This window comes from Lepisosteus platostomus, chromosome 7 (assembly GCF_059453375.1).
Source record: "Lepisosteus platostomus isolate fLepPlt1 chromosome 7, fLepPlt1.hap1, whole genome shotgun sequence".
Lineage (NCBI taxonomy): Eukaryota > Metazoa > Chordata > Actinopteri > Semionotiformes > Lepisosteidae > Lepisosteus > Lepisosteus platostomus.
Window position 1 is genome coordinate 56,324,660 of NC_142617.1, and position 25,156 is coordinate 56,349,815.

The following is a 25,156-nucleotide window of genomic DNA, read 5'->3' on the forward strand; positions in this document are numbered from 1 at the left end:
ATACATTTCTGTTCAAATGCCATGGAAACACCTGGCAGCTCACTACGTCCCCATTCTTTCTGTGTATGAGCTGTGTCATTTCCTACTAGCTCAGCCACGTGTTGCCTCACTTCACAAGTATTTTACTTCTCTAAAATGTCTCTCTCACCCCCTTTTTTTAATAGAGCACGTTGCTGCAGAATTGTCAGTAATGTCCTTTAAAGTGAGATTCTCTTCTGGTGAATGTGGGGACAAGTCTATAGTCTCAAACTTTGCTGCTGATTTAGAAGCAGCTGGTGAAACAGATTTTATCAAGCAACCTTTTTAAAAAATACAGTGTGTGGGGAGATACCGTAGAGTTTAGATTTAAAGCATCATTCTCCACTCGTAACTGAAGCAATTGGTATGTTGGTAAACGGTATATTAATAGCACACAGAACTTAATAAATCCCTCATCTTTCCTTGATGAACGGATGTTCTCCAAACAGTAACCTTTGACCTGTAACTTTGCATCAGTAGCAGCGTCACTCTTGCCATTTGGACATGACGTGTTACTGGTCTCATATCTGCAAGATGAGATCTTTATGGGGATTTGATTTCCCAGGTGTTTCAAAGACAGTGCAATTGGCTGGACTTTCCATGGAGACTTCTCTGCCTTTTTGCGGTGTGGCCTGGGACTGGGGGCTTCCTGACAGATAGAGAACTGGGGATATCATTTTTGCTTATATATTTTTAGGTTGATGCTTTTATCCAAAGTGACTTACATTTTCAACCTTTTTGTACAGCTAGGCACTTCTACTGACTCATTCAGATTGAAGTACCGAGCTCAAGTGTACAACAGCAGTGGCTCATCTGGGAGTTGAACCCACAGCCTTCCAGTTATGAGTCCAGAGCCTCAGAGGCACTGAGGGACAGTGGGGAATCAAAGAGGGGAAGAGACTGAAAGCAAGCAAGGAAACGGAGGAGGAGGAGTTAAATTCAACTGAAGGGTGGGAGAGATGTTCCTGTTGATACAAGTAATGCCTTTCATGTCAAAAAGTATAGTATAAGTGTTACACAACTCTGTCTAGGTATGAATGTTTTTCATATATAACTCTGCACGTATGCTTTTCATATATTACAAAAAAAGGAAAACCCTGGAACACTGAGATTTCCAGTTTTATTTATGGTCAACTTATTGATGGTCAGAATAACAACACAGGTATGACTCTCAATGTCTTTTTATGAGCAACATAAAGTGTTGCAGTCTTGATTTGATGCTACTGGCAAGAGTGGCCTAGTTTTGCACTTATATTATTAGAGAAAAGTCTATTAGAAAAAGATCCATTAACTGGCAATGCCTGTAAAAGGGACCCAAGTCTGTACTTCACAGAACACACATTACAGAAGGTAAAAGGTATTCTTGCAGTGAAAGCAATATCAGGGTGTTTAACGTCCCATTTCCCTTTTCCCAAGGGCTTTTTAATCATTTCAAAAAGCATCACTTTCACTGAAATATCAAGTGCTGTATGCAAAATTGTTTTCACAGGAGGTGTAGAAAAAATAAATATTTTACAAGTTGCAATATCACACCGTGTTCAGTTCAGTTTTTTAATGTTTCACATAGACAAGCCACCAATTCATACAGGAGAAAAGTGCAAAAATCTTGTTCCTTTTTTTCTTAAGGTAAAGTGGGCTCTTCCATAATGGGAGCTATACATTTTGAAATTATGGACTGTACCTCGCCCCCCAATGGAACAGGATTTCTGTGAAATATTTCACTGTGGAAAAAAGGCACTACCATGTTAATGTAATAGGGAATAGAAAGTTATTAATGGGAATAGAAAACTTCCATATTAGATGGGATTCTGTAGAAAAATACAGTTTCTATTCATGAGTAAATATATACTGTAAATAGTTACAAAATCCCACTTAAACATTTGTAATTCAAGCAAATTTGTGTTAACACTATTGGTCCCAATTAGAATTTCATAGAAGGCTGTGAGTACTATTTTACCATTTTACAAACTTCTATAGAGTCGAGGAAGTGTTCACAAGCTGTGCCTTAGATTAGATCATTCTCTAGATCAGCACTTGTTAGGATAAACGAGCATTTGATAAACCTAGAAAAGACATTATTGTCAAGTGTTTCTTTTTTATTCTTTGGAAAGTATTGAATAACTTACTGATTCAGGCTCCCCGGTACTCATGTTAGTCGCTGTTTATTAGATTGGGAATATAATCATCTTTATCTTTGAATCATACACAAACAGAAAACAGGGCAGGCGTAAGGCAGGGCTGATTTAGAACTGCTGGCTGGGAGTTTGAACAGGCAGCTATCGAGTCATGTGCACCCAGACCCCTCCATTTGCAGATCTGTTCCCGTAGTAATTAGGTGCAACTGAACAAATGACACACATGCACTTGAAGGCACTGCAATCTCCTTTTGTCCACAATACAGTAGGGTACGCATGGACCTCTGGGTTAATTAATACCACTTACAGAGCGGAGTAATAGGCAGGATAGAGGGGATTCTATTCTGCAGATACCTAACCAAATTACTAGCAGACAAAGACAACAGAGCATGGGTGCAAGATTAAATTACAGCAGAGATGTTCAACACACAGTATAATTCACAGACTGCTTAAATGCTTTAGTGAAATACACCGGGAACAAATGAGTTTGTTTCGTATCTCTCCTGTAATAGAGCTGTTGGAAAAGAATAGGGAAAAAAAACATTTCAAAGCAATTAAAGGGAATATTGCAGATACAGTAATTACTAGTACTGCCACTTAGCTTTTTTTTTTGCTGTGATAGAAATAAAAGTAACGTAAATAATGCGCAAAAGATAAAACACACATTAGCGTAATTAATTGTAATTGAATTAATGCCTAGAGCTAGACTTGCTTTGATAAGAAAAAGATATCCTTATGCTAACCAGGGCAAGCTGTGTGTTTATGTTGTGCAGAGACATGTACTCCAGTATTGAAAGCCTCAACTTTTTGTTTATGGCATTGCAATCCAGCAGGCTTTTAAAAAGTAAAGCTCTCTTATGTCATCAGAAATATTTTATTTATATGATGATGAAAAATCATCCATGGCTTTTAGTTACCCATGATTATTCCTTAGTTTAGAACATTTTTATTTTATTTATTATTATTTATCTTTAATGTGGCTTCTCTTGATTTCCTCTTTGAATGTAATGATAATTCAACATAATAAGTATTGCATTGCTTTTTACAGCAAAATAGATGCCTCGAAAATAGGCACACTGTAACCCCCAGTGTTCATGCACCTTGAAACATGCACCTTGAGTGCAGTCAACCGTGAAATGATCTCTCATTTCTTTATGATGGGGCCTGTTACAAAAAGATTTTCTGTCAATACTGTCCAAACTCATTTTTCTTGAATATCCTTAAAAGTACAAACCGGCGCCGTTGGTCAAAATATTCAAGGTTGCATAACCAGATGTTTGTTTCTTATGAGATTATTGCATTTTCCAGTAAAAAGACAGCATCTTCATTAAGAACAACAATTGTGTAAACAGTGATCATTGGTGTTAAATGAAATCCATTTGTTATTTCACAAGAATTCCAATGTACATGGGACGGTGGCTCTGTGGCTCAGGCACCTGTGGCTGGAAGGTTGCCGGTTCGTATCCCGCGGCCGGCAGAGGAATCCTACTCCGTTGGGCCCCTGAGCAAGGCCCTTAACCCCAGCTGCTCCAGGGGTGCTGTATAAATGACTGACCCTGTGCTCTGACCCCAAGCTTCTCTCCCTATCTCTCATGGAGAGCAAGCTGGGGTATGCGAAAAGACACATTCCTCATACAAGAAATTGTATTACTCCTCTACTACCGTGAGGTTTGAATAAGGAACCTGCTGTAGCTCCTCAGTCCCTTGTGCAGACTGTCATGTGGAGAGAGAGCTTTAAAAATACTCTCCACTAGAGGTTAGCTAGGGGTTCCTCCTTGATTCTTAAGCATTGTTCATACATGACTCTTGGAAACATTTCTGGTGGACCAAAGGTGGATGTACTAACTGCACTGAATGAAGAGAAATCTCCAGTCGTAGAGCATTTCTTATTCATTAGCTGTCTCCTGGGAATGCTGTGGTTGTTTTGGGGTTTGGTTTTTTCTTCCTGTGGAACCCATCCTGACCAGAAAGCAGACCGCAGGATGAATAAAGCTCAGGGAGCATTCTGGCACAGAGTGTGGTTTGCCCTTCAGAGCCACAATAGATGCACCAGTTCTGAAACCAGCCCCGCGGCCCGGGCAAATTCTTCTGAGGCCACCGCTGCTAATCTGAGCATCGTAGCTTTCTTTATTTATTTTGTAGAGCACTACAAGGAGATACTCATTAAGAGCTTGTTAAAATAACAGATTGCGGGCATCATCTCCACTTTGCGCAGTCTTAGCTAATTTTTTATATGGCCAAGCGACATGCTACAGCATGCAATCCATCCTTCCATACAGAATGCTCACGGCAAAAAAGGGAGGCAGTTCAGTCATAAATTCCTAATTTGCTCACTCCGTGGGTACAAAGGAGCTCTATAAAAACCTCCCAGATTAATGAGGCCTAGCCACTCCTTGGGGTTTTTATATTTCATTACTGTACACCCCACAGCCAACTGATGGCAAAAACCATCAATTCAGAGTGACAGAAGGCATTCCGGGTTTTTATTGGATACTCTTTTGGAGAAGGAGGTGCCCTTCGCAATACTAGCAAAAACATGGGGTTATTTTTATGTTCTACTTCCCTTTGAATATTTATTTTTGCATGTCTTCATTTGCATGAGATTTCTTTCTGTTTGGGTTACGACTCTGCAATTTAGTTTAAGTATTCCCTGTTTGATGCGCTGCGTGAGTTCTGTGGCGCACATAATTTGAGAAGATGTAAAAAACCTGCAAACGTACACTTTAGAAATAAAGGAAGTAAAAAAATTGCTTACACACAAGCTACAATATTTATATATTTCAATAGCAATGGATATTGGGTAAAATCAGGCAATATCACTGCTATTTTACCTGAAGGTTTTAGTAAACAGCACAACTTGCCATGCCTGGACTGCAGTGTTTGCAGGGCATTGCTGAAATAAATCTAACCAGTAAATCTGCCCATCAGAGGCCTTCAAAATCATAAATAGTCTGTTACCACATTATAGTTCAATATACAGTAAATAGTTAATTATTCTACCAGTGACAGATTTTACTAATCTACTGGCAAGTTAGCAAAGAAGTGGTATTCTAAATACAGACAGCTGTTCCATGTGCTTTAGAGTCCTTATTCAGTTTTACATGGACATTATAAAATCAAATACAAAAGAATAACTAGTGAATGACTTTGAGTTGCCAGATTTCTGATTGACAGGAGAACGTTAGCCCAGACAGTCCTGTCCTGTTTGGTCCAGTCATAGTTGCATCGCTGGTCTAGATGGCTGCTGCCTTGTCCGTATTTGGCTGATTCCCTTTTCTACTTTTGATGTTCTGCAGCTGATGGATGTGTATGCCCTTACAGTAACTGGAGGTATAATGCACTTACACTTCTTACGGTACACATAAGACCTTTAAATCTGCGAATACTTTCCTCAGAAAGAATGTGGAGGCAAATAGAAAAGCCCCACCATATTTCTGAAGCTCACACTCTGAGGTCCTTCATGTGGGATAAGGGCCGTGCACTGGATTGCAATCAGCCCCCAGTCGAGCAGACTGGCTCAGATTGCCTCCTCCCTCCTCCGGTTTGCAATCCATCCGGCGTCCTTCAGATCTGTGTTTTCTACAGAACGACAAGTCGAATTCTTTTTCTCTTTATTACACCTTGTTTTTCAAACGTCGACCAGCCAGTAACAGTATGTTTTATTCCTTCCTCCTCATGGACACAGGGTCTGCAGAAGATTGTGGGTTTCCATGCGACTTTGCAGGATCACTTTCAAAGCCTTTGGCTTTAAGCAAAGTTGACTCCAGTTCTTAAAAGTAGTGTTAAAAGTTTACAGGTGCAGATGTCAGAATCACAAAATGAAAGTAATACTTCTTTATTTCACTTCAACATATTTTTTGGTTTGGATGGGTTTATTTGGGCTAAGAAAAAGTGAACCACATTTTGCACTCTACTCAAATTGTAGATATATCACTGTTTTAACATGAGACACACACGTGTTTTCATTCTTAACCTTTGTATTCTTCGAAACAAGGTGCTTCTTTCACATCACAGATCCCCCACCCAGCTGTGATGTCTGTGAATGTAAAATCATTCTTACTAACCAAAGGTTTATGCTAAACTAAGTTGTGAACATTTTACTGAGTCAAAGCCTGCATTTCAAACTATACTGAGCCGTCTGATGAAAGGTTTTATTTTTTTATTTTTGGGCTTGGTGTTGTGATTCCCCTGTAAGGTGACAGTTCGTTCTTCTCTTCTTTTCTGAGGTTTCCGGAGAGGAGATAGACTGTGGTGTTGTTGCTATGAGTAGTCAACAGTGCTGTCTCTAAGGAAACACACCCAAGACGTACCGACAATGCAGCACATATTTATTATGCAACTGGCATGTAGAAAAATGTATGCAAGATGGAAACTATGCAGCTGTTTTTTTTCTTCTTGTGAAAATCCTGAAAACTTATAACAACCTGCCTAGAAAAGAGTATTGGCTGACTTTCAGAAAATAATTGTGCTATGGTTGACCTTGGTGCACTTCTGTATCACTTGGGTGTAGCCAATAGTAGTTACTACATCAAATGCATATAGAATTATAAAATATTTTAGGAATCCTTAGAGTCAGCACCATTAACTCATAAGCCACTTCTTACTGCGCTAGGTGCTGTTTGCACTGTAATTAAGCTGTCTGGTTTGTTGGAATAGTTGAGGTCAGTTACTGTATGAAGCATGAAGTCATTTGCTCTATTTTAAAACAAGTTGAATGCTGTGCCTTGATTCCACATTGTTTTCAGCATTTTTGCAGTGCTTTTTGGAAGTCATTTGCTTAAACCTGTGGGCATAGCATAGGCTCCACGTAAAGAAGATATACTATACACAACTTTACAACTTCCTGATGTCAATATAAAAAATAAATCTTCTACAAGATGTTTTTATTTTTTATTTTAACATACTTTATTGTTTCACCTGGGTTTCCTTAACATTTTCTGACCATCATGCTTCATACCTAATCTGCATTCAGAGAAGATGTGTTACTGACCAAGAAAATAACCTCTTTGAACTTGCATGTTTTTCCTGGAGAGCATCAGAGATATTTCAAACTTTATGATAAGACATTTTCTCCCAATTTCCCAAAGCAATGATGTTGGACATCCTAGCAACTGTGAAACTATATTCCAAGGGAGACATGTGCAAAACATTAGGCTTTGAGGGCAGTCTTTATCTCTCTAATAAAATGTTGACCCATCGTTGTGATGATTGTGGCAACGATTATTGAAAACGTTTAGCCTCAGAACCTGCCATCTATATAAGGAAGCAAAAAAGAAATTAGTGGGTTTGTATTGTTCATACTTACAGTCACAACTGCTTTGATCCTGGGCAGAGTAACAAGCACCAAAGTGAGTCATTTTTTCCATACTTCCTCGTTAATTAGCTGCTTTGGGCGGGTGAACAACATCTGCCACGATCACCACTGAAGCGTCCTCAGCTCATCTCTCTCGTCATCTCCTGTCTCAGAAAACAGAGCAATGCCAACGTGAGACTTGTAACCTCCAGCATGTGGGCTTTCTGTCTCCCTGCACTGTCGCAGAGATTCCGATTTCACTGCCCTGCCCTGTTTTTATTTAATGTATCCCTCACCAAACATTCTGTGAGTGTTTCCCAGTATTCTGCCATATTCTTCTAGAGGTTGTTTTTTTGGGGGGAGGTGGCTTCTGCAGTGTCTCGAAAAATGCTTCCCACACTAATTTTGTGGGACAAAACTGCTTAACATTTCTATGCCACTCTTTCCAGTTGTGGAAATGTGCTGAGTGATCTGCAAACATGAAAGTGACTGCTTGGCGATCTTAAATTCATGCTGTACTCATGCGTCAGCTCTCTGTGCTTTGGTACATTAGAATTTGTGCCTGCTTGAACTCTCATTTCAATAGTACTATATTATAAACCTATCAATACCAGCATTGCACCACCATGCAGTGTAATTTTGGTAAGACATACAGTTATCTGTATATTTTCTAAATATAATTTTTTTTCTAATATAAAAAAAAATCTATACATAAATATAATCCTTGTGTTTATACATGGAGTGTATATTAATGTTTTCAAAGTGTTGTCAAAATGAAAACAAGTAGAATGGACAATTATACCCAGAAAACACTGGTCTACACTGGTAGCATATAAGTACTTATACTAAGCGCCAGAAGGAAGAAGAGCAGGTCAGTGTTTGTATTTCACATGTGCATGCAGTTGGGTATCCTTTCATTAGACAACGAAAGTTTAGGTTTCACAACCAGCAATAAATCTACAGGACTTGGTGATGAGCTGTTGTCGTAGGCAGAAATGCTACCACAAGTGACAGACATCTTTTAAAGAGTGCCAGAAAAAAAGCAAAAACCACACAGGCATTTTCTTCTTCTCAAATACAGAGAAGGCTGGCTGTCTGACGGGGTGAGCAGCTGGCACAGAGCTGCCCGGCCCAGGAACTGATGCCCTGGCTGTTGAGATCCATTTTGTGCCTTTCAGCGCGTATCAAAAGCTCTCTTCAAACACTCATAATCCGTTTGATTTGTAAACGGGTCAGGAAACAACCTAAAAGTGGAGTTTGTGTCTGTATGGGGGGAACAGCCGTAAGCTGTTTCACTATGAATGGAGGAGAGTGCGCTGAAAGAGCTCCCAGAATAAAAGATTCAAGGAGCTATTAGTACAAACAGATGTAGGTTTACAGAAGAGGCCGTCTAGGGCTGCTGATTTGCGAGTCAAAGGAATTCCCTTCCCAACCCACTCCTGAGCCCTCAGCTCAGTGACACTGCTCCAAAGAATCTTGTTTCTTGTGCACATGTCAAAACTTTTGGTGAACACTTTACACTTCACTTTACTGTATGTAAGTTTAATTGCTCAGACAAAATGATTCAGCCATATTTTTTACATTTAAGTGCTTCCATTTACAAATCAACACCACAGTAGTTAGGATGTATAAATAGAGAGTATATTATTTGCTGTGCTCAAGATGTAGGTTTCATATTTATCTATGTTGCCAGTTTCTTTAGTTAAAGATTACAGTGTTGATATTAACTTTAAAAAACAAAGGCCAATTGGGGCACAGGTACAGTATTGTTACCCTAAAATTATAGAAGCATGCATTGTACTGCAGTCTTTTATTTAAATTGCTGTGGTTCAAATGAAAACGAGTAAACATTGCTTAGAAATGCTGGTTTATCTTGCGACTTGGTTTTACTGTCACTGAAAATTAAAAAAATAGCAAAATCCATTACTGAAGGTCAAACTACTTTCTAGATGTGTGTCGTTGAGGGACTACAGTGCTGGAGATGTTTGGCATGTTTGAGATGTGTTTCACAGCGCTATCATGTACATCATTTGCCTTATTCACTCCTGGATTGCCCTCCCCATATGCATGGTGTTCTGAAGGAAGCCCGTAGATTAAATCTCAGACAGGTTCACCCCTTCTTATGAGTCAGACCCTGATGTCGGTTAACGTAGCAGAGGATGAAGACACTGAGACAAGTCTAACAGGTTGTGTCACAAAACAGGTTTGTTTATAAACTTATAAACTAGTACGACATGAGCTTTGGATAAAAGAGTGTGACTATAATTGTACTGTATTGTTGATTGCGGTGTTGATATTTGTTCTTGTTTGTTTTTGTTCATCGATCTGATCAATTCAATAAAAATGCTGATCGCAAACAAAATATGAAAATTTGGCTTGCCTGCTAAGGGATCCGACTGCCAATAAGACTTAGAGCAGATTTGAGCCAATACTGTCCGCCATCTTGTTAAAAAAAATTGTCTTGTAATCCAGTTTCTCTTCAGCCACAGCTGTGTCTCCCAACTAAAGTTAGTTACCTCTTCTTCAGAAAGAGTCATGTCAACACAGGGACGAAGAGGCTACACCAAGCCCTTAGAAAATGTTTAGTCTTTAGTCTTTTCTTCATGAAGAAGCAGAGTGGAATTTGAATCGCAGACTGATCAGTGTTAGGCTTCACAGTACTGCAGGGGTCCTTAGTCCTGATCCTGAAGGGCCAGTGTGTCCACTGGTTTTCATTCCAGCTCAGATCTTAATGACCTGATTCAGCTCATAATTGGCCTAATTAATCAGCTACTCCCGGCACTTAAGGTGCTGCGTCTTCAAGGAGACCAAGAGCCCTCTGGCAGCAGGGCTGGGCCCCCCTGCAGTACTCACCCACTCTAGGCTCTCGTATAGATTGTAATCTATTTGTCTGATACAAATGCTGTTCCCCACCCAGCGCCGACTTGTTCACAGAAGCAGGGGGAAAGAGCGAGAAGGATTAAACCCGTGTGGCGGGAGCCTTGTGTCCGTGAGACACCTGCTGCAAACAAGGTGGTAGTCAAACATTGAAAACAGTTAGAGTGGATTGGACTGGAGGGCACCAATAAATGACTGATAAAGAAACTTCTCGTTTTTGTGTTGTTCCCAAGGTTTAAATGACCAAGACATTGATTTGTTTCAGCATATAACCACAGCGCAGCAAACATAACTCCTAGAATGACAGAATGAATGCACAGTACAATGCAATTTACTAAGCCTAATTAAAAAAAAATTAATGAATAATATCTGTTAATATCCATTACAATTGATTCATTGTCCAGTAACTTTGTTTCAGAATGTGGGTCCCATACTTGTGTTTCCGCTATAAATTCTTCTCCTGTATAATGAGTAATTGCCGTCTGTATTGATGTTTTCTGGGTAAGATGATGTCCAGACAGGCAGAGCACTTCGCCTTCATGTTTGCTGTGGAAGGCGCAGCAGATCTCAGTACGCTGTGGCTATTTCCTCTGGCTTTGAGCTAGTGTAAGTGCTTGTGAGCCTGGCCTTCAACATGACTAACCTAGTTTCAGAGCTGTAAGCCCCAGTCAAACTGAGCTGCTTAATTAGGGGCATCTTTCATCACACTTACTGACAAATGTAGCTGCCCTTCAGAGAGTTTAAGTAAGTCTGTGTGATGTCTCCAGTTTTACCATGTCTATATCGTATTTTGCATTACTCAAAACTGCTGGGAGTATTTTTAGGCTTTACCTTACCTCTCCATTCTTTACTGTATTTTGCTGCACTTTCCTATGCTTTTCCTGTGGTATTCCACTTTAAACCTTTACTGGGTTAAGTAACAGCTCAACAATTCAGCTGATCATTCCTGGTTCCCTGTTTCGCTTCCAGTAAAAGGACAAAGTCTTGCCCAAGTGATAAGTAAATAAGGGGTTGATGAACCTCATGATTATGCTAATAATGATCGAATTCCTTTTGTATTCTTAATCAGAGCTGGTGCAGATGGTAGCCTTCTCTGCTAGTGCAGGATTTACTGTGCAGAATGCGCCCTCGTGTGGTTGGTAGTATGCACTGCAAATCTTAATAGCCTTGCTATAATTCATCCTTAAGATATTGAAGAGCCTTGTGATACCTGAAGAGATATTGCCTTGTGAGAGAAACCATAGATGTTTAGGGAATGTCAACTCTTGTGGAATAATAAAGTAAATTATGACTAGATTCTGACTTGTGTAATATTAGAATTCCTCTTCCTTTTTCACATATGTATTCAGAAAACCACACTACATGTCAGTGCAATGTTCCGGTACAGCAGGTATTTCCTGTAGGGCATGTGTTCCTGGTGTCATTTTCAAGCCAGCTGAAAATGGGCAGCCAATGGAGAACACTGATACATATTTTAGAATACCTGCTGCATTATAGAACATATTTATTTGGCTTGTACAGAGTGCGGTAATAAATTATCCTTTATTTAAACTCGTGCTGTTATTGTATCTGGCACTGTGATTTTTCTGGGAGCTAGATTGTTTCTTGAGTCAGCGGGTGTCTCTGTTCTCCTTGAGAATTGGGCCTGGGTGGAGCTGGATGTCTTGCACCTGTCTGGAAAGTGTGATTTTAATCATCGCAGAACACGAGATGGCAGCAGTGCACTAAATATGACAGCGATATTTACTGCCGGCTGCAGGCACAATGAATTATTCAGCGATAGTGCCTTTTAAAATGTTACTATCTTCGTTTTTGCAAAAGCTGCGTGACAAGCTGTGTGCAGTTTATTTGCAGAGTACTTCATCACAGAGGAATAACAAGGGCTCTAGAAACATAGTTAAAGGGCAGGGAATCGATAGGACACTGCAGCACTGACAGTGAAGTATAGACTTCTGTGAGGTCCTGTAGCATCCCTTGTTGCATATAAGCTCCTAAGTCACAGGCTATTGGTTTCCCGCACGTTTCCCAACAAGGTTAATCCAGCAGCACATATCCGTTTGTCCAGCTCAAGTCTCTTCGCAGCATTCGCAGTGTACCTCAAAACAAAAATTACAGCTATCATGCACTCCTCGTTCAGTGTAACCAGCTCTCATGATGGGCTGCAATGACTTCTGCAGCACTGTAGAGAAGTCCTTCTCTTCTGCCTGTATCTGCGCAAGTGTACAAGCTTTAATTGGTTTCTGCTTTTAAATGAAAAGTGAAAAAAATGTACTGGGCTGCTAGCTTCTATCTTTGTTTCTGGACTGGGAGAAAATGTACGTTTTGTAAGTACACATTCCAAAACTTGCTACTTAGTATATGTACAGTCGATACAGGTGTATTATTGTTCTCCTAATATTATTATTATTATTATTTTCTCTTTCTTTGTAGGTATCCTGTTTTCAACCCTGGTGTTTGGACCAGCCTGTGGCTTCATCCTGGGATCCCTCTGCACCAAGATCTACGTGGACGCGGTCTTCATTGACACCAGTGAGTTGCTGTTCATCTCAGATGACTGGTGCTCTGGCCGGTGCCTCCTGCTGCAGGAAACTGTGTCTCAGGGGCCGGCCTGCCCTTGTGGATGGTGGTAGATATGAGATGGTTCACTCATTTACCAGCAGGTCACTGAGTCAGAGGTCGTCTCCATGACAGCATTTGGCTTGATTATGGAGCGAACAGAAGCTCCGACTCCAATCTGACCTTTGACTTCAGCTGACCTCGATTACCACGTAGGAGATGTAACACATGAATGTCCTAATGTCACGCAGGGGAAACTTTGCACCGCCGGTTCATGTTTTTTCAAATAAAAAAATCATTTCTTTCGCAAGCTATGGCAACGGCGTGAGAAGGAGCAAAGCCTGACCATGGATCTGACACAGATGAAGTGCCTGGCCAGTCTGGTCTCCTGAATGAGGCCTGCTGTTCCTCCTGTTCCGTCCTTGAGAAGTACTTCTGAGCTGCAGACCCAGCTAATAATACAATACAAGCAGTGTCTTCCATGGGCCCCCCAGTTCAAGGCGCCCCTCTCCCCCCCTTCCTCCCACAGGTAAGCTGGACATCACCCCTGATGACCCCCGCTGGATCGGAGCCTGGTGGGGGGGCTTCCTGCTGTGCGGTGCCTTACTCTTCTTCTCGGCCCTCCTGATGTTCGGGTTCCCCCAGTCGCTGGCGGGGCAGGAGGGGGACGGCAGGGACGAGAGCGAGCAGACCATGCTGCCCGACAGCCTGCCCCGGGACTACGAGAGGCCCAAGCCCAGCAACGGGGTCCTACGCCACACCCAGGAGCCCGACAGCAGCCCCTCTTGCTGCCAGCAGCTGCGAGGTCAGGGCGCCAGGCGGGCAGTGTGCGCGTGTCAACGTGGTGACAGCTACAGTAGCTGCCTCTCCCGTATCGACCAGTGCGAGTAGAGTGGTTGTTCATTTAGAAAGGCATCCACACGTAGTTTGGCCAGTCACAGAGCGTACGTCGTGGTCTGATTTTCCTCTTGTCGGGGACATCCCATAATTGTCATTTTCCCATACAGTGCTGTGCCTGCTGTACACCACTTCAGGCAGCAGCTGCACGGCCTCCAGCATTTCAGTTGACGCCAGTCTCAGTTTCCCGTGCGGACTTGCCTCACAGCTGTGCTACTCAAACTGCGTGACGTGGAAAGATCTCTTAGGTGGGCCGTGGAAACGGAGGAGCTCCAGTTTAGAAAGTGTGGAACAGGAGCTTTGCTTCACTCCTTCCAGCACTGAAGCAAATCTTAAACAATTGTTCTCCCAGTTCACATGGAAATCCTTGTCGGAAAATTGAAGTTTAATGAATCTGTTTCACTGAAATTAGCTTGTTTCAGTTCAACATAACTGTAATTGATTGATTCTTTTAAAATTGTTAGGGGTTCCACAAAATGCAGGTGTGCTGTGAACTAAAAAAGTTCGGAAACCACTGGCATATGCTTTTAACTGGGGATTCAAAGTCAGTGAATTGCCTTGGAAAACTGACTGCACTCGGTTGATTATTAAGTAGCATTGCCACCTAAGAGCCTGATTTTGTCAGATCTCAGAAGCCAGTCAAGACTTGGTCTGGGATGTTACTGACTTATAATTTGCAGCCGTAAACAGTTTTGCTGGGCCAGTTGGTGGCAATCTTACCTATTGAGCAGGATTTTCAAACCAATGCCCCAGCATGGTGGCCAGGAAGACTGTGCTGTAGGAAAGGCTGTGGTTTGGAGATGTTAAACCACGGTCCTGATGACCTGGGCATTAAAAATCCTGGTGTCCCAGCTAAATTCCATTTGAGGTTTACATAATCTGGCCTGACCTTAATTGAGATTTACCTTTGATTCGATTAGCGAAGTAATTCCTCTGACCACCTGATCTGTGTAGGCCAGCGCAGAATGGTTGCTGAAATGGAAGATAGCATGGTCCCCCCCATATGTCAAATGCTTTGAGATCCATTGGGATTTAATGAGCTACGGTATTTAAATACAAGATATTACCATCAGTACTAGCAGAAGCAGAATTTTTATTAGTTGTAGTATTCAGTTTTTCCCAAAACCAAATTAAGTTTTTTAAAGGAAATTTAAAGATTATTCCATCATTACCTTGAATGCACATTGGTATGTTATTATTTTGCATTGTGGGGCTAAAGTCACTATGAATCTATAGTTTATCTGAATAGGAAACCAAATTATTTTCTGTCAAAATAAAAATGAGTATTGGTATCCTCCACACTGAACATAAGGATGCAGTAAGGGCTGTCATTCTTGTTTGCTTTAATAAATTTTAAATATTGGACTCTCCTGTTTTGAAAGTTTTAAAGCAAAGTATGGAAGGCAGCATAAGAGAATATACAAGTGTAATGAAGACCACCTTGCAAGGAGATGTTGTAACATGAGATGGATGTGACACAACTTGGGTAGGCAACAAGCCATTTCATTGAAACACAAGGGTAAATGAAGGATTTCAAAGGCCTCCGTGCAGGAGTGGTTAATGCATTAAGTATACCGATAACATCCCAGAGTGGTGAGAGTCAAGAATAGAAATGCTGCAGGAGGAGACTGCAAATACTTTTAAAGAAGGGTGGTTGTTGGGGGGGTGTTTTTGGCAGAAGCTCCGGTGACTAAGACAGCTGACCTTGCTGATGTTTGAAGGGCCGCAGTGTCGCACTACAGTGGACTGATGACTCTGGTCTCACCCCTTCCTTCCTTCTCAATCTCCAGTGATTCCGAAAGTGACAAAGCACCTGCTGTCCAACCCTGTGTTCACCTGCATTGTTCTGGCGGCCTGTATGGAAATCGCCGTGGTCGCGGGCTTCGCTGCTTTCCTGGGGAAGTACCTGGAGCAGCAGTTCAACCTCACAACTTCGTCAGCCAATCAGCTGCTGGGTAAGTGGCCCTTGTGCCAGACCACTGGGCAGGGACACCTGCCGAACAGCTGAAGAATGTATCTGGTATCGAATGAGACATAAAAAGGTGGAAACGGGAGACAATTTAACTCTATTTAATCTCCATTTTTGGAAAAGTTGTTTTCCCACGTGAAAGATTTATCTTGCCTTGTTTGCAGTGTATTTACACAAGAACATATCACCCCTGCGATAGGTGTTAGTATCTTTGCTCTAGCTTCTTCTGTGGTTTTAAGTAGCTTTAAGGTGCTGCTTTTCACTTTAAAGGATTTCAGTGGCATGAATGGCACCTATGTAAATGATCTGTTAACCTAGACTTGGACACAGATACTGTCTTACTGTCTTTAAGCAGGATGCCAGATATTTTTTCTATTTCAACACAACAAAAAATCACTCATTTGGTAGACTGATCATCTTGAGCTCCCTTAAGTGAAGCAACTGTTTGGTTCAATTTCTCAGGAAAGCTATTTCATTTAAAACAGGACTGAAAATGTACAGTTTAACCTACAGTGCTTTAGCATTTCATTTTCTGTAATTGTTTTTAATTTATTTTGTGCGTATAGTCTTTATTCAAAACCTGTTTTTTCATGTTTGATGATTCTGTCTGTATTACATTTACGGTTTTGATTTGTTGATGTTTTGTATTGATTCAAAGTGCTTTAAGGCTGATAAAGATTTATCTTTTATCTTTGCGGTTTAACTTGGCAGGTATGACCGCTATCCCGTGCGCATGTTTGGGGATCTTTCTGGGCGGACTGCTGGTGAAGAAGCTGAATTTGTCTGCGCTGGGAGCCATCCGCATGGCCATGCTCGTCAATCTGGTCTCCACTGCCTGCTATGTCTCCTTCCTCTTCCTGGGCTGTGACACAGGTCCTGTTGCCGGGGTGACCGTCGCTTATGGCAACGAGTAAGCACTGGCCGAATCCCTCCCGAGAACCCAGGATCACTCTGTGGCTGAATTCAATATGTCAGACTAGCAGGAGCGCCCACTGTAGAAGATAGACAGTTGTTCGAATGTGCGCCAACATGCAACAAACTGGCATACTACAACCCAGCTTGCTACCAACCAACAAAACTATCAGAAAGATAGTTTACAGTCAGGCTTTGCTGTCATGGAGACAAAGGGTTTACAGATCTAAAAGAAAGAGCAGTTTTAGTTTCTAGCTCTAGCATTGATTTTTTTTTTTTGCTCACCCTACATAAGTTCAGTAATTTACTGTCTATACATAGTCAAGTGATGTAGTTTAATGACTCAAGAACAACAGTTTCTCTCTGCCCTGAAAACTGGATATGCACATTTCTAAAACTACAGAGTACATAAATGTATGTCCCACAGAAATTCAAGATGTACCTAACTGAGGCAGACACAGCTCTTGAAGCTGCAGACTGAAGAGTACAGAGGACAAACCACTCAGGCTTTCTCAAATAAAATGTTAAACCCGTAACACTCTCATCTATAAAAGAAAAGAAAGACATTTTCAGTGCAGTCGACGTATTGATGTGTTTAATAGGTTGAAACTAAGAATTACTTTCAGCATATTGCCTCAGTGAAGCACAGGTAGATAGCGTTAACCATGTGACACTGTGTAAACCATAATTTCTTTCCAGAACACTACAGGCTGATATGAAACCAGTTTCCTCGTGCATTGCAAACTGCAACTGTCACACAGATTCAATCAGCCCAGTGTGTGGGTCCAACGGTGTCACCTATCTGTCATCCTGTTTTGCTGGCTGCTCCAGATCTGTGAGTATATTCATTCTGCCTTCCTCGGTCATAGCCAGCAGCCATATCACCCTGCAACTCACAACTGGCAACCCACTTAAGCTAAGCAGGTGTGAGCCTGGTCAGTACCTGGATGGGAGACCTCCTGGGAAAAACTAAGGTTGCTGCTGGAAGAGGTGTTAGTGGGGCCAGCAGTGGGCGCTCACCCTGCAGTCCATGTGGGTCCTTATGCCCCAGCATAGTGATGGGAACACTATACGGTAAACAGGCGCCGTCCTTCGGATGAGACATAAACCGAGGTCCTGACTCTGTGGTCATTAAAAATCCCAGGGTGTTTCTCGAAAAGAGTAGGGGTGTAACCACCGGTGTCCTGGCCAAATTTCCTATTGGCCCTTACCAATCATGACCTCCTAATAATCCCCATCTATGAATTGGCTTCATTACTCTGCTCTCCTCCCCACTGATAGCTGATGTGTGGTGAGCATTCTGGTGCACTATGGCTGCCATCGCATCATCTAGGTGGATGCTGCACATTGGTGGTGTTGGAGGGGAGTCCCCATTACCTGTAAAGCGCTTTGAGTGGAGTGTCCAGAAAAGCACTATATAAGTGTAAGCAATTATTATTAATTATTATTATCTTGGTCTTGCTGTGCTGCATCATTGTGTCGAGTGTAAAAGGGGTCAGGGCTTGCGGAGATCTGTAATGGCTCCATTATTCAATTGTGAATTTTATTATAAACATAGTTGGGCTAGAATATGCTAGAAGTGCTAGAAGTGCACCTACGGGCTTGATTTCGTTGTGAAAATACGAGAAGCATCATTTTTGCACATTCTGTCATTTTCTGAAGACAGCTATGGAAGCTCCAGAGAGCCAGGTTTCAGAGTTATCTAATCTGGAGCGATGATGAAGGCTTCTCTCTCTGCATCAGTCAGTGACAATTGAGGGCAGAAACAAGCAGTGTCACAAAAACAGTAAACATTGTGAGTCTTGAAAGATTAAAAGGGATCTAAAATCATAAGCGGATATAAACTTTTAGAGCGGCGTTCAGTAATTGTCTTATAAAGAAATACAGAAGACAACCTAAGTCTGTGACCTTGATCCTACCAAATCAGTTTAGATTTGTCATGATTCAGCAAAAATAAGGACATAGACTTCACCTCTCACAGTTGGTATTGGTGGTTTTCTTTTAATAATATTTCAAGCTGAAGCGGTATGCGTTCTGAATTATGTGCTTAATATTGTTGTACTTTTATATGAAAAGAAAATAAGATTATCAGATGTATGATCTGTCAGCCTGAGATGCTGAATGACGCTGAGTGATGCTCTGAGAGCCCTTAACCTTCTTTCTACCTTGTCTTCTCAGCTGAATAGTATTGGTTTTCTATTGCCAGTGCTGTGGTGTTTAAATTTAAAGGTGAAACCAATCATGAGATGCTCACAAAGAAAGAGAAGGCACAAAATTATATTTCTTTTTTCGACTTTACTTTTCTTTCTTCGGATAGTTATCCATTTTCACCCAGTCTGCAATTTCATGCTCCCCTTCGTTAGGGACAGTGTAGTGTTTGTAAGGGGGGGCAGCTGTATATGAAAGTGGTTAAGGTCCTTGTCTCCCAGTTGGAGGGTTCTGGGTTCAAATCCTGGATGCTGTTATATTTTGCAGGGTACTTTTCTCCAGTTGTTCCCATGATGCTTCATAAAAGGATCTAAAGAGCACCGTTGTCAAGGAGAATTTGCTCTCAATTACATAATTGGTCAAAATAAAGAATCGAAAGCTGTTTTAGTCATTTTCTTGGTTACCTTCTCTTCTTTCAGAATCTCACGGGATGCTCCTGCATTTCTGCAGACAGGGCTGACAACGCAACAGCCGTTCCTGGAAAGTGTCCCAGCCCCGGCTGCCAAGAGGCCTTTCTAATCTTCCTGTGTGTGATTTGTGCCTGCAGTATGATTGGCGCCATGGCCCAAACCCCCTCGGTCATCATCCTCATCAGGTAACGCACTCCGCTTGAAACCCATCAGTGCCTCACTGCTATACTCTCACCATCCTGACTGCATTCGTCCGTGTCTGTGCGCGCACACACTCGCTGATTACAGGTGCTTTTTCGCTCCGTTTCCCATTGTCGCACTCACCGGGCACCATCCAGTGGCCTGCTGCTGCTTGTCTGTGAGTGCTCTCTTTTCCACGGTGTGTGCTCGCCGGTGTCCTTTATCACGCTCATCGGGAGCTGTGTTCCTTTGAACCCTCTCCGGCAAGTGTTTTTATTGATTGCCATGTAACCTCCACTAGACCTCAGTCTTTTCCCATTTTCATCAAGTAGTGCATCCCAAGGCATGACTTCACACTATGGTTTTTATCAAGTCTTAGACTCACTTTAGAGGTTCTCTAGGGACTAAAGAGTCTTTGAATTCTCCTGAAATCTAATGATGACAGCTTCCACTATGTATTTTATTAAGCACAGGGCCTTGCCTGTTCCTAAGAATACAATTTGTTTCTGAACTCACTGTATTTGCTTAAGGACAGTCCTGTTTTACAGTAAAACAAGTACTGTGTGTATTCCTTTGAAAGCTGTGAACATGCTTGGGCAGTTGAATTGTATAGCATAGTGGGTCCTGAAAAGGCAGTTTCTGGTAAAATACCTTATTTTGCCACTGAGGGGCACCAGTTCATTCATGCTTACAGAGAGTCTTCACGGATTGTTTATGTTTGTAAAAAATGTGTCTCAGTGGGCAAAGGACCTCATCTGACAGCTGTGCAGATGAACAAATGCAGAGGCAATGTCACTTGGCATAGGTGATAGCACAGGATGTTAAAAATTTTTAAGTATACTGTATGTGTGTATGCCTGGTAATTTATTTGTTCTTTGGGACTTATAATCAGTACAGTTTATTAAATAACTTTATGGTTCCTCAATGTACTAATTCACTGGCAATTGTAAGATAATTTTTTCAGAGGAAAATTAATAAAGGTTCCTATTGTTTGGTTCATTTTGGATCTGATGTGTTTCTGAGTCTTACACAGACTGTGCTGCAGAAGGAAAGTAGCAATATAACTAATGAACCTTTGACTCCATTTACCTCTGTGCTGACTTACTCAAAAATATAATTGCTTAAAATATCTCACACCATGTGTTTGTATGTATATACTTTTACAGATCATAAAATCTGTATTTAATCAAACCACTATGTAACAGGAGGCTTGTAGGTTTCACAAAATATTGGCCACTGTGTATATCATTGGTTTACATAAAAAATCCCGCGGCCGGCAGAGGAATCCTACTCCGTTGGGCCCCTGAGCAAGGCCCTTAACCCTAACTGCTCCAGGGGCGCTGTACAATGGCTGACCCTGCGCTCTGACCCCAAGCTTCTCTCCCTGTCTGTGTCTGTGTCTCCATGGAGAAAAGCTGGGGTATGCGAAAAGATGAATTCCTAATGCAAGAAATTGTATAGGGCTAATAAAGAAACATTATTATTATTATTATTATTATTATTATTATTATTATTATTAAAAATGCCACAGATTTATTGGTTCCAACACTGACTGAGTCGGTTTTAATGCCTCTCAGTAAATTTGTAGTTTTTTCCATCTGCTAATATTGATAAAATTTGTATTATAATAAAAAAAACATGATCAGGTTAGTGCATTCCTGAACACATTGTTTAAAGATTAGAATGGTTTGCAAACTCAGCAATTCCTTTTGCTGCCTCAGACTCTCTTGCTCTGGGTTAAAACACTTCTATGCAAATGGGTTCAAAATGAGCCCAAATGAGCTCATGGTTAGCTCAGATCCTTTAACCTTTAATACATTTAAACATCTCCCCTGCAAACAGTACCCGTGGAATTAGCACTATCACTATTCCACTGCCACTTTGTATTTACCTAAAAAGGCCATTCTCTCCAAAATTATATCAGGCTGTTGTAATTAGGTTTTGGACCCTAGGCAGACTGGAGCATTTCTGCAAGCAATGACTATATTTTCTGAGAGTATAAAACCATGTTAATTAAATTCCAATCCTAAAATTATTTTTTTTTTGCGCTTTCTTCTTTTTTTTCACACACAGGGCGGTGAGTCCAGAGCTGAAGTCATACGCTCTGGGAGTTCTTTTCCTCCTGCTGAGGCTTCTGGGTAAGAAAGAATTTCCAGCGGTCAAACGCTGCATTGCCATTGTCTGACTGCACCCATCCACAGTCAATGGAAAACAAGAAAATCGAGTTTCCTGCAGCCCATCTAAAGGGTTCTGTCTTCCTTTTGTGTCCAGTATTTACACATGGGCCTATCCACCTGCTTGTCTTCCTCTGTAGGGCGAAATACACATCTTTTGTTAAATAATTGCCTTGCAGCAGAGATGGCAGCCAACACTTTCTGGCTTTTTGTGTGTGACGGATCAGTGAAATCAGTTAAAAGGGGCTCCCAAGTCACCAATTGTCCATAATAACACCTAGTTGCCACTGGTTGGAAGCTTTCAGGAAGTGGCAGAGACAGTATCAATCAATCAGTTAATGGATTTTTCTTCACTATGCAACAGCTTGCCGCAGTAGTGCATAGTAGCAGTTAACTGTATGGACATAGAGGAAGTTAAAACAAAACCTCCCAGTGGGGGAATATTAACCTCCAGGGGTCCCAACCCTATAGATGCCCCCCTTCCAGGCAATGATGATGTTACATTAATTATAATACTTCACGAACAGTATCTGTAAAGCTAAGTGTTGGGATCCTGTTGTCTTGCCTTTGTCAAGGCTGCCATCTTAGAGTCTAGTGTCCCAGGTTCTGAGCAGTTTAGTCTGGCTGAGTCAAATAAGATTTCCAGCACAACAGTGAACCTTATCTGTGACCAGCTAGGTCGGTTTGTAAATTAATCAATGAGGGCAGCATCAGTTCTTCATCCAAGACCTTAGCCCACCTGTCTGTGCTATGGGCTTGCACACAGGTGGGCGACGGTTCATCTTCATCTCTCCCTCACCCTCACAGCCTCAGGCTGTGGTTTGAATGATGCTGACATTCGGCATTTCCAAAAATCATGTCAAAAATGCCTTCTCTCACATTGAAAAAAAAACAGAACAGTCCTATTTGAACAGAAATCTGCCTATTTTTGTGGTCCCAATGTTTGCAGCGCTAATGAGTTAATCGCAGGTTGACCCTCCCAGCCCATGCCGGGTTGAGTGGAGCACTTCAGGTACTCAACTGTAATCATCTGGGCAAAGTACCAAGTTCAAGGATAGAACAACATTGTCTACATCTGGAACCAGGGTTTATGTCCAGTCAGCTCTTAGGGCTTACAGCTCAGAATATTTCTGTGTTCTGCTTCATTCACAGGATTCATCCCTCCCCCTCTGATCTTCGGTGCTGGAATTGACTCCACCTGTCTGTTCTGGAGCACTGTGTGTGGGGAGCGAGGTGCCTGCCTACTGTACGACAATGTGGCCTACCGCTACTTGTACGTCAGCATCGCCATTGCTCTCAAGTCTGTGGCGTTCATTCTTTACACCACCACCTGGCAGTGCTTGAGGAAAAACTACAAAAGATACATTAAGAACAACGAGGGTGGCCTCACCACCGGCGAACTGTTTGCCTCCACCCTCACCTTGGACAACCTGGGCAGAGAAATCAGTCAGAACCCAGCCAGCAGGACAAAGTTTATATACAACCTGGAAGACCACGAGTGGTGTGAAAATATGGAGTCTGTGTTATAGCTTGGGCTCTAAACAGACACCATAACAACGAGGAAAACGGAACAAAATCCAATACACCAGTCTTTTGATCACCTTTCTTTTTTTAAAAAAAAAGAAAAAAAGTATATTTTAAGTCCTATTCAGGCCCTAGAAAACAGTTGCTATTCTTTGCCACAAATCCAAGGTCACAGGTTAAGGGTCCATTCCATGTTCGATTTGATCTCCACAAGGATGACATCAGTGCAGATGGTTTTCAGGAACCAGATGTTCCAGTTGTCACCTCTTACTGAGCACTGACAGGCTGCGTCCTCAGTCTTGTTGGTGTTGAACCATCTACCCCGATGGCTCTGTGTTGCTCACAGAAAAAAAAAGAACAGTTTTCTTCATTATCCAAACTTTTCACTAAAAAAAGTGTCAAATTTTTTTTTGTGTTGTTCTTATTACATACAGTACTCTACTGGTTTTTGTTTTTGTACTTGCACATGGGTAGTTGTTTACTACTCAGAAGTTAAAGCTAAGAGTCATGGAATCTTGCTTTGTAAACTTCAAGTCTAATGTTGACCGTGCGGGAAACACAGTAAAGAGGATCACCATTAATCCACTCACAAAAATGTGTATTCTGAGAGGTCAGTGGTATCCGCTGCTGTTGAAACTGAACATCTGCAGCTCATAGGAGAAAAACTACTTCAGCTTTAGCTACATTTCTGCCCAGAATTGTTGCTTTTACTTCATGGAGCACAATGTTTATTTTGCTATATGTTATGCTTCAGCCTATGCAGTAACAGGTATTTTTTATTTTTCATTGAAAACACTTTTGAAAAACGTTTCTAAAAGGGTTCCGGAGAGCATACGAGATCTGGGAGGTTTGTTTTATTTTAATTTTAAGCTGTTAAAATTCAAATAAAACAAAGCCACATAGATTAATCGCTTAGCAAATTTCACATTCTGAAGAACCTAGGAAGAACTGGGGACATAAATACCAAAAATGTTCCAAATGAAATTCACTAACTAGGTGATTTAAACTTCTTTATTTCCTTTAAAACACATTTTATATAATACAGAACACATTTATCTATTTTCTAATTTACCGGCTGCTTTATTCACTTTGTTGTTGCTCAGGTCTCTTTTAATGAGATATTTACACATTGCTCAAACTGTAACAAATATCAGAAATATCATAGAAACTATATTATTTCTGCTGGAAAAATAAAACCAGCAAATGTATCGAGAAAGGAAGTAGCAGTTTTAAAGAGCTGCAGCCATAGTATTCTCAAGCAAGCGGGGATTGTAGTTAATAAAGAAGAGAAAAACTGTACATCACAACCTTAGACAACCAGTTAAGAGGTCAATGGTTTACATGAGGTTAATAAATTGCTGTTACACAACTAATGTAATAGCAGGCTATGAACCTTAATTATATTGTATTTAAATATGGGTTTTAAGCTTGATACCACATACACCAATGTTTTTTTTATTTGTGAAAGATTTTACCTTTTTAAGTAAAGAGACAGATTATTGTTCATCCTATTACAAACAGTATACTTTCAAGTTTGTGCTACAGAAATATTTAAATTATTTTATCCAGCAAATAAAATATTTTTTAATTACTGCTGTAAAATAAATCTGTTTGGGTTACAGTTTTCAATTTTATTTTTTGCTGAAGCCACATTTCTTAAGGTTTATAAGGCAATTATTATGGAACATATAAGACCCAATTCTACTTTTAGTTGATTTTTGTCTTTTTCGTTCATTTCTGACTCATTTTCGTACAGTCAGCTTCTCCTGTGTCCACTTAAAAGGAAGGAGACCAAAAGAAAAAACAAATATTTTAGTTACAGTAGGTTTCATTTAATTGCTTGAACTTGCATTTTTGTAATGGCAGGGTGTCAAATTACGATCAGCAGTGACTTCACGTTCTTCAGTATGTTACTTCTCCATTGCAGGAGGGTCTGTGAGGCAGGCAAATCTTCAACTCAGACGAAAGATAGCCTTTCATGCACATTCCAGTTAATACAGAAA

General features: G+C 41.1%; 1 protein-coding gene across 1 annotated transcript in view; it reads left to right on the top strand.

The window, feature by feature from the left end:
• slco3a1a (solute carrier organic anion transporter family member 3A1a) overlaps positions 1-24,772 on the top strand; it is a 69,732-nt gene extending 44,960 nt beyond the window's left edge. Inside the window, exons 3-10 of the mRNA XM_088641354.1 lie at positions 12,754-12,852; positions 13,409-13,684; positions 15,567-15,731; positions 16,457-16,655; positions 17,357-17,492; positions 19,285-19,460; positions 21,529-21,593; positions 22,782-24,772. Coding sequence (XP_088497480.1) covers positions 12,754-12,852; positions 13,409-13,684; positions 15,567-15,731; positions 16,457-16,655; positions 17,357-17,492; positions 19,285-19,460; positions 21,529-21,593; positions 22,782-23,158 — 1,493 coding nt within the window. The 3' untranslated portion in view covers positions 23,159-24,772. The remainder of the gene's footprint in view (positions 1-12,753; positions 12,853-13,408; positions 13,685-15,566; positions 15,732-16,456; positions 16,656-17,356; positions 17,493-19,284; positions 19,461-21,528; positions 21,594-22,781) is intronic.
• The last annotated feature ends 384 nt before the right edge of the window (positions 24,773-25,156 follow it).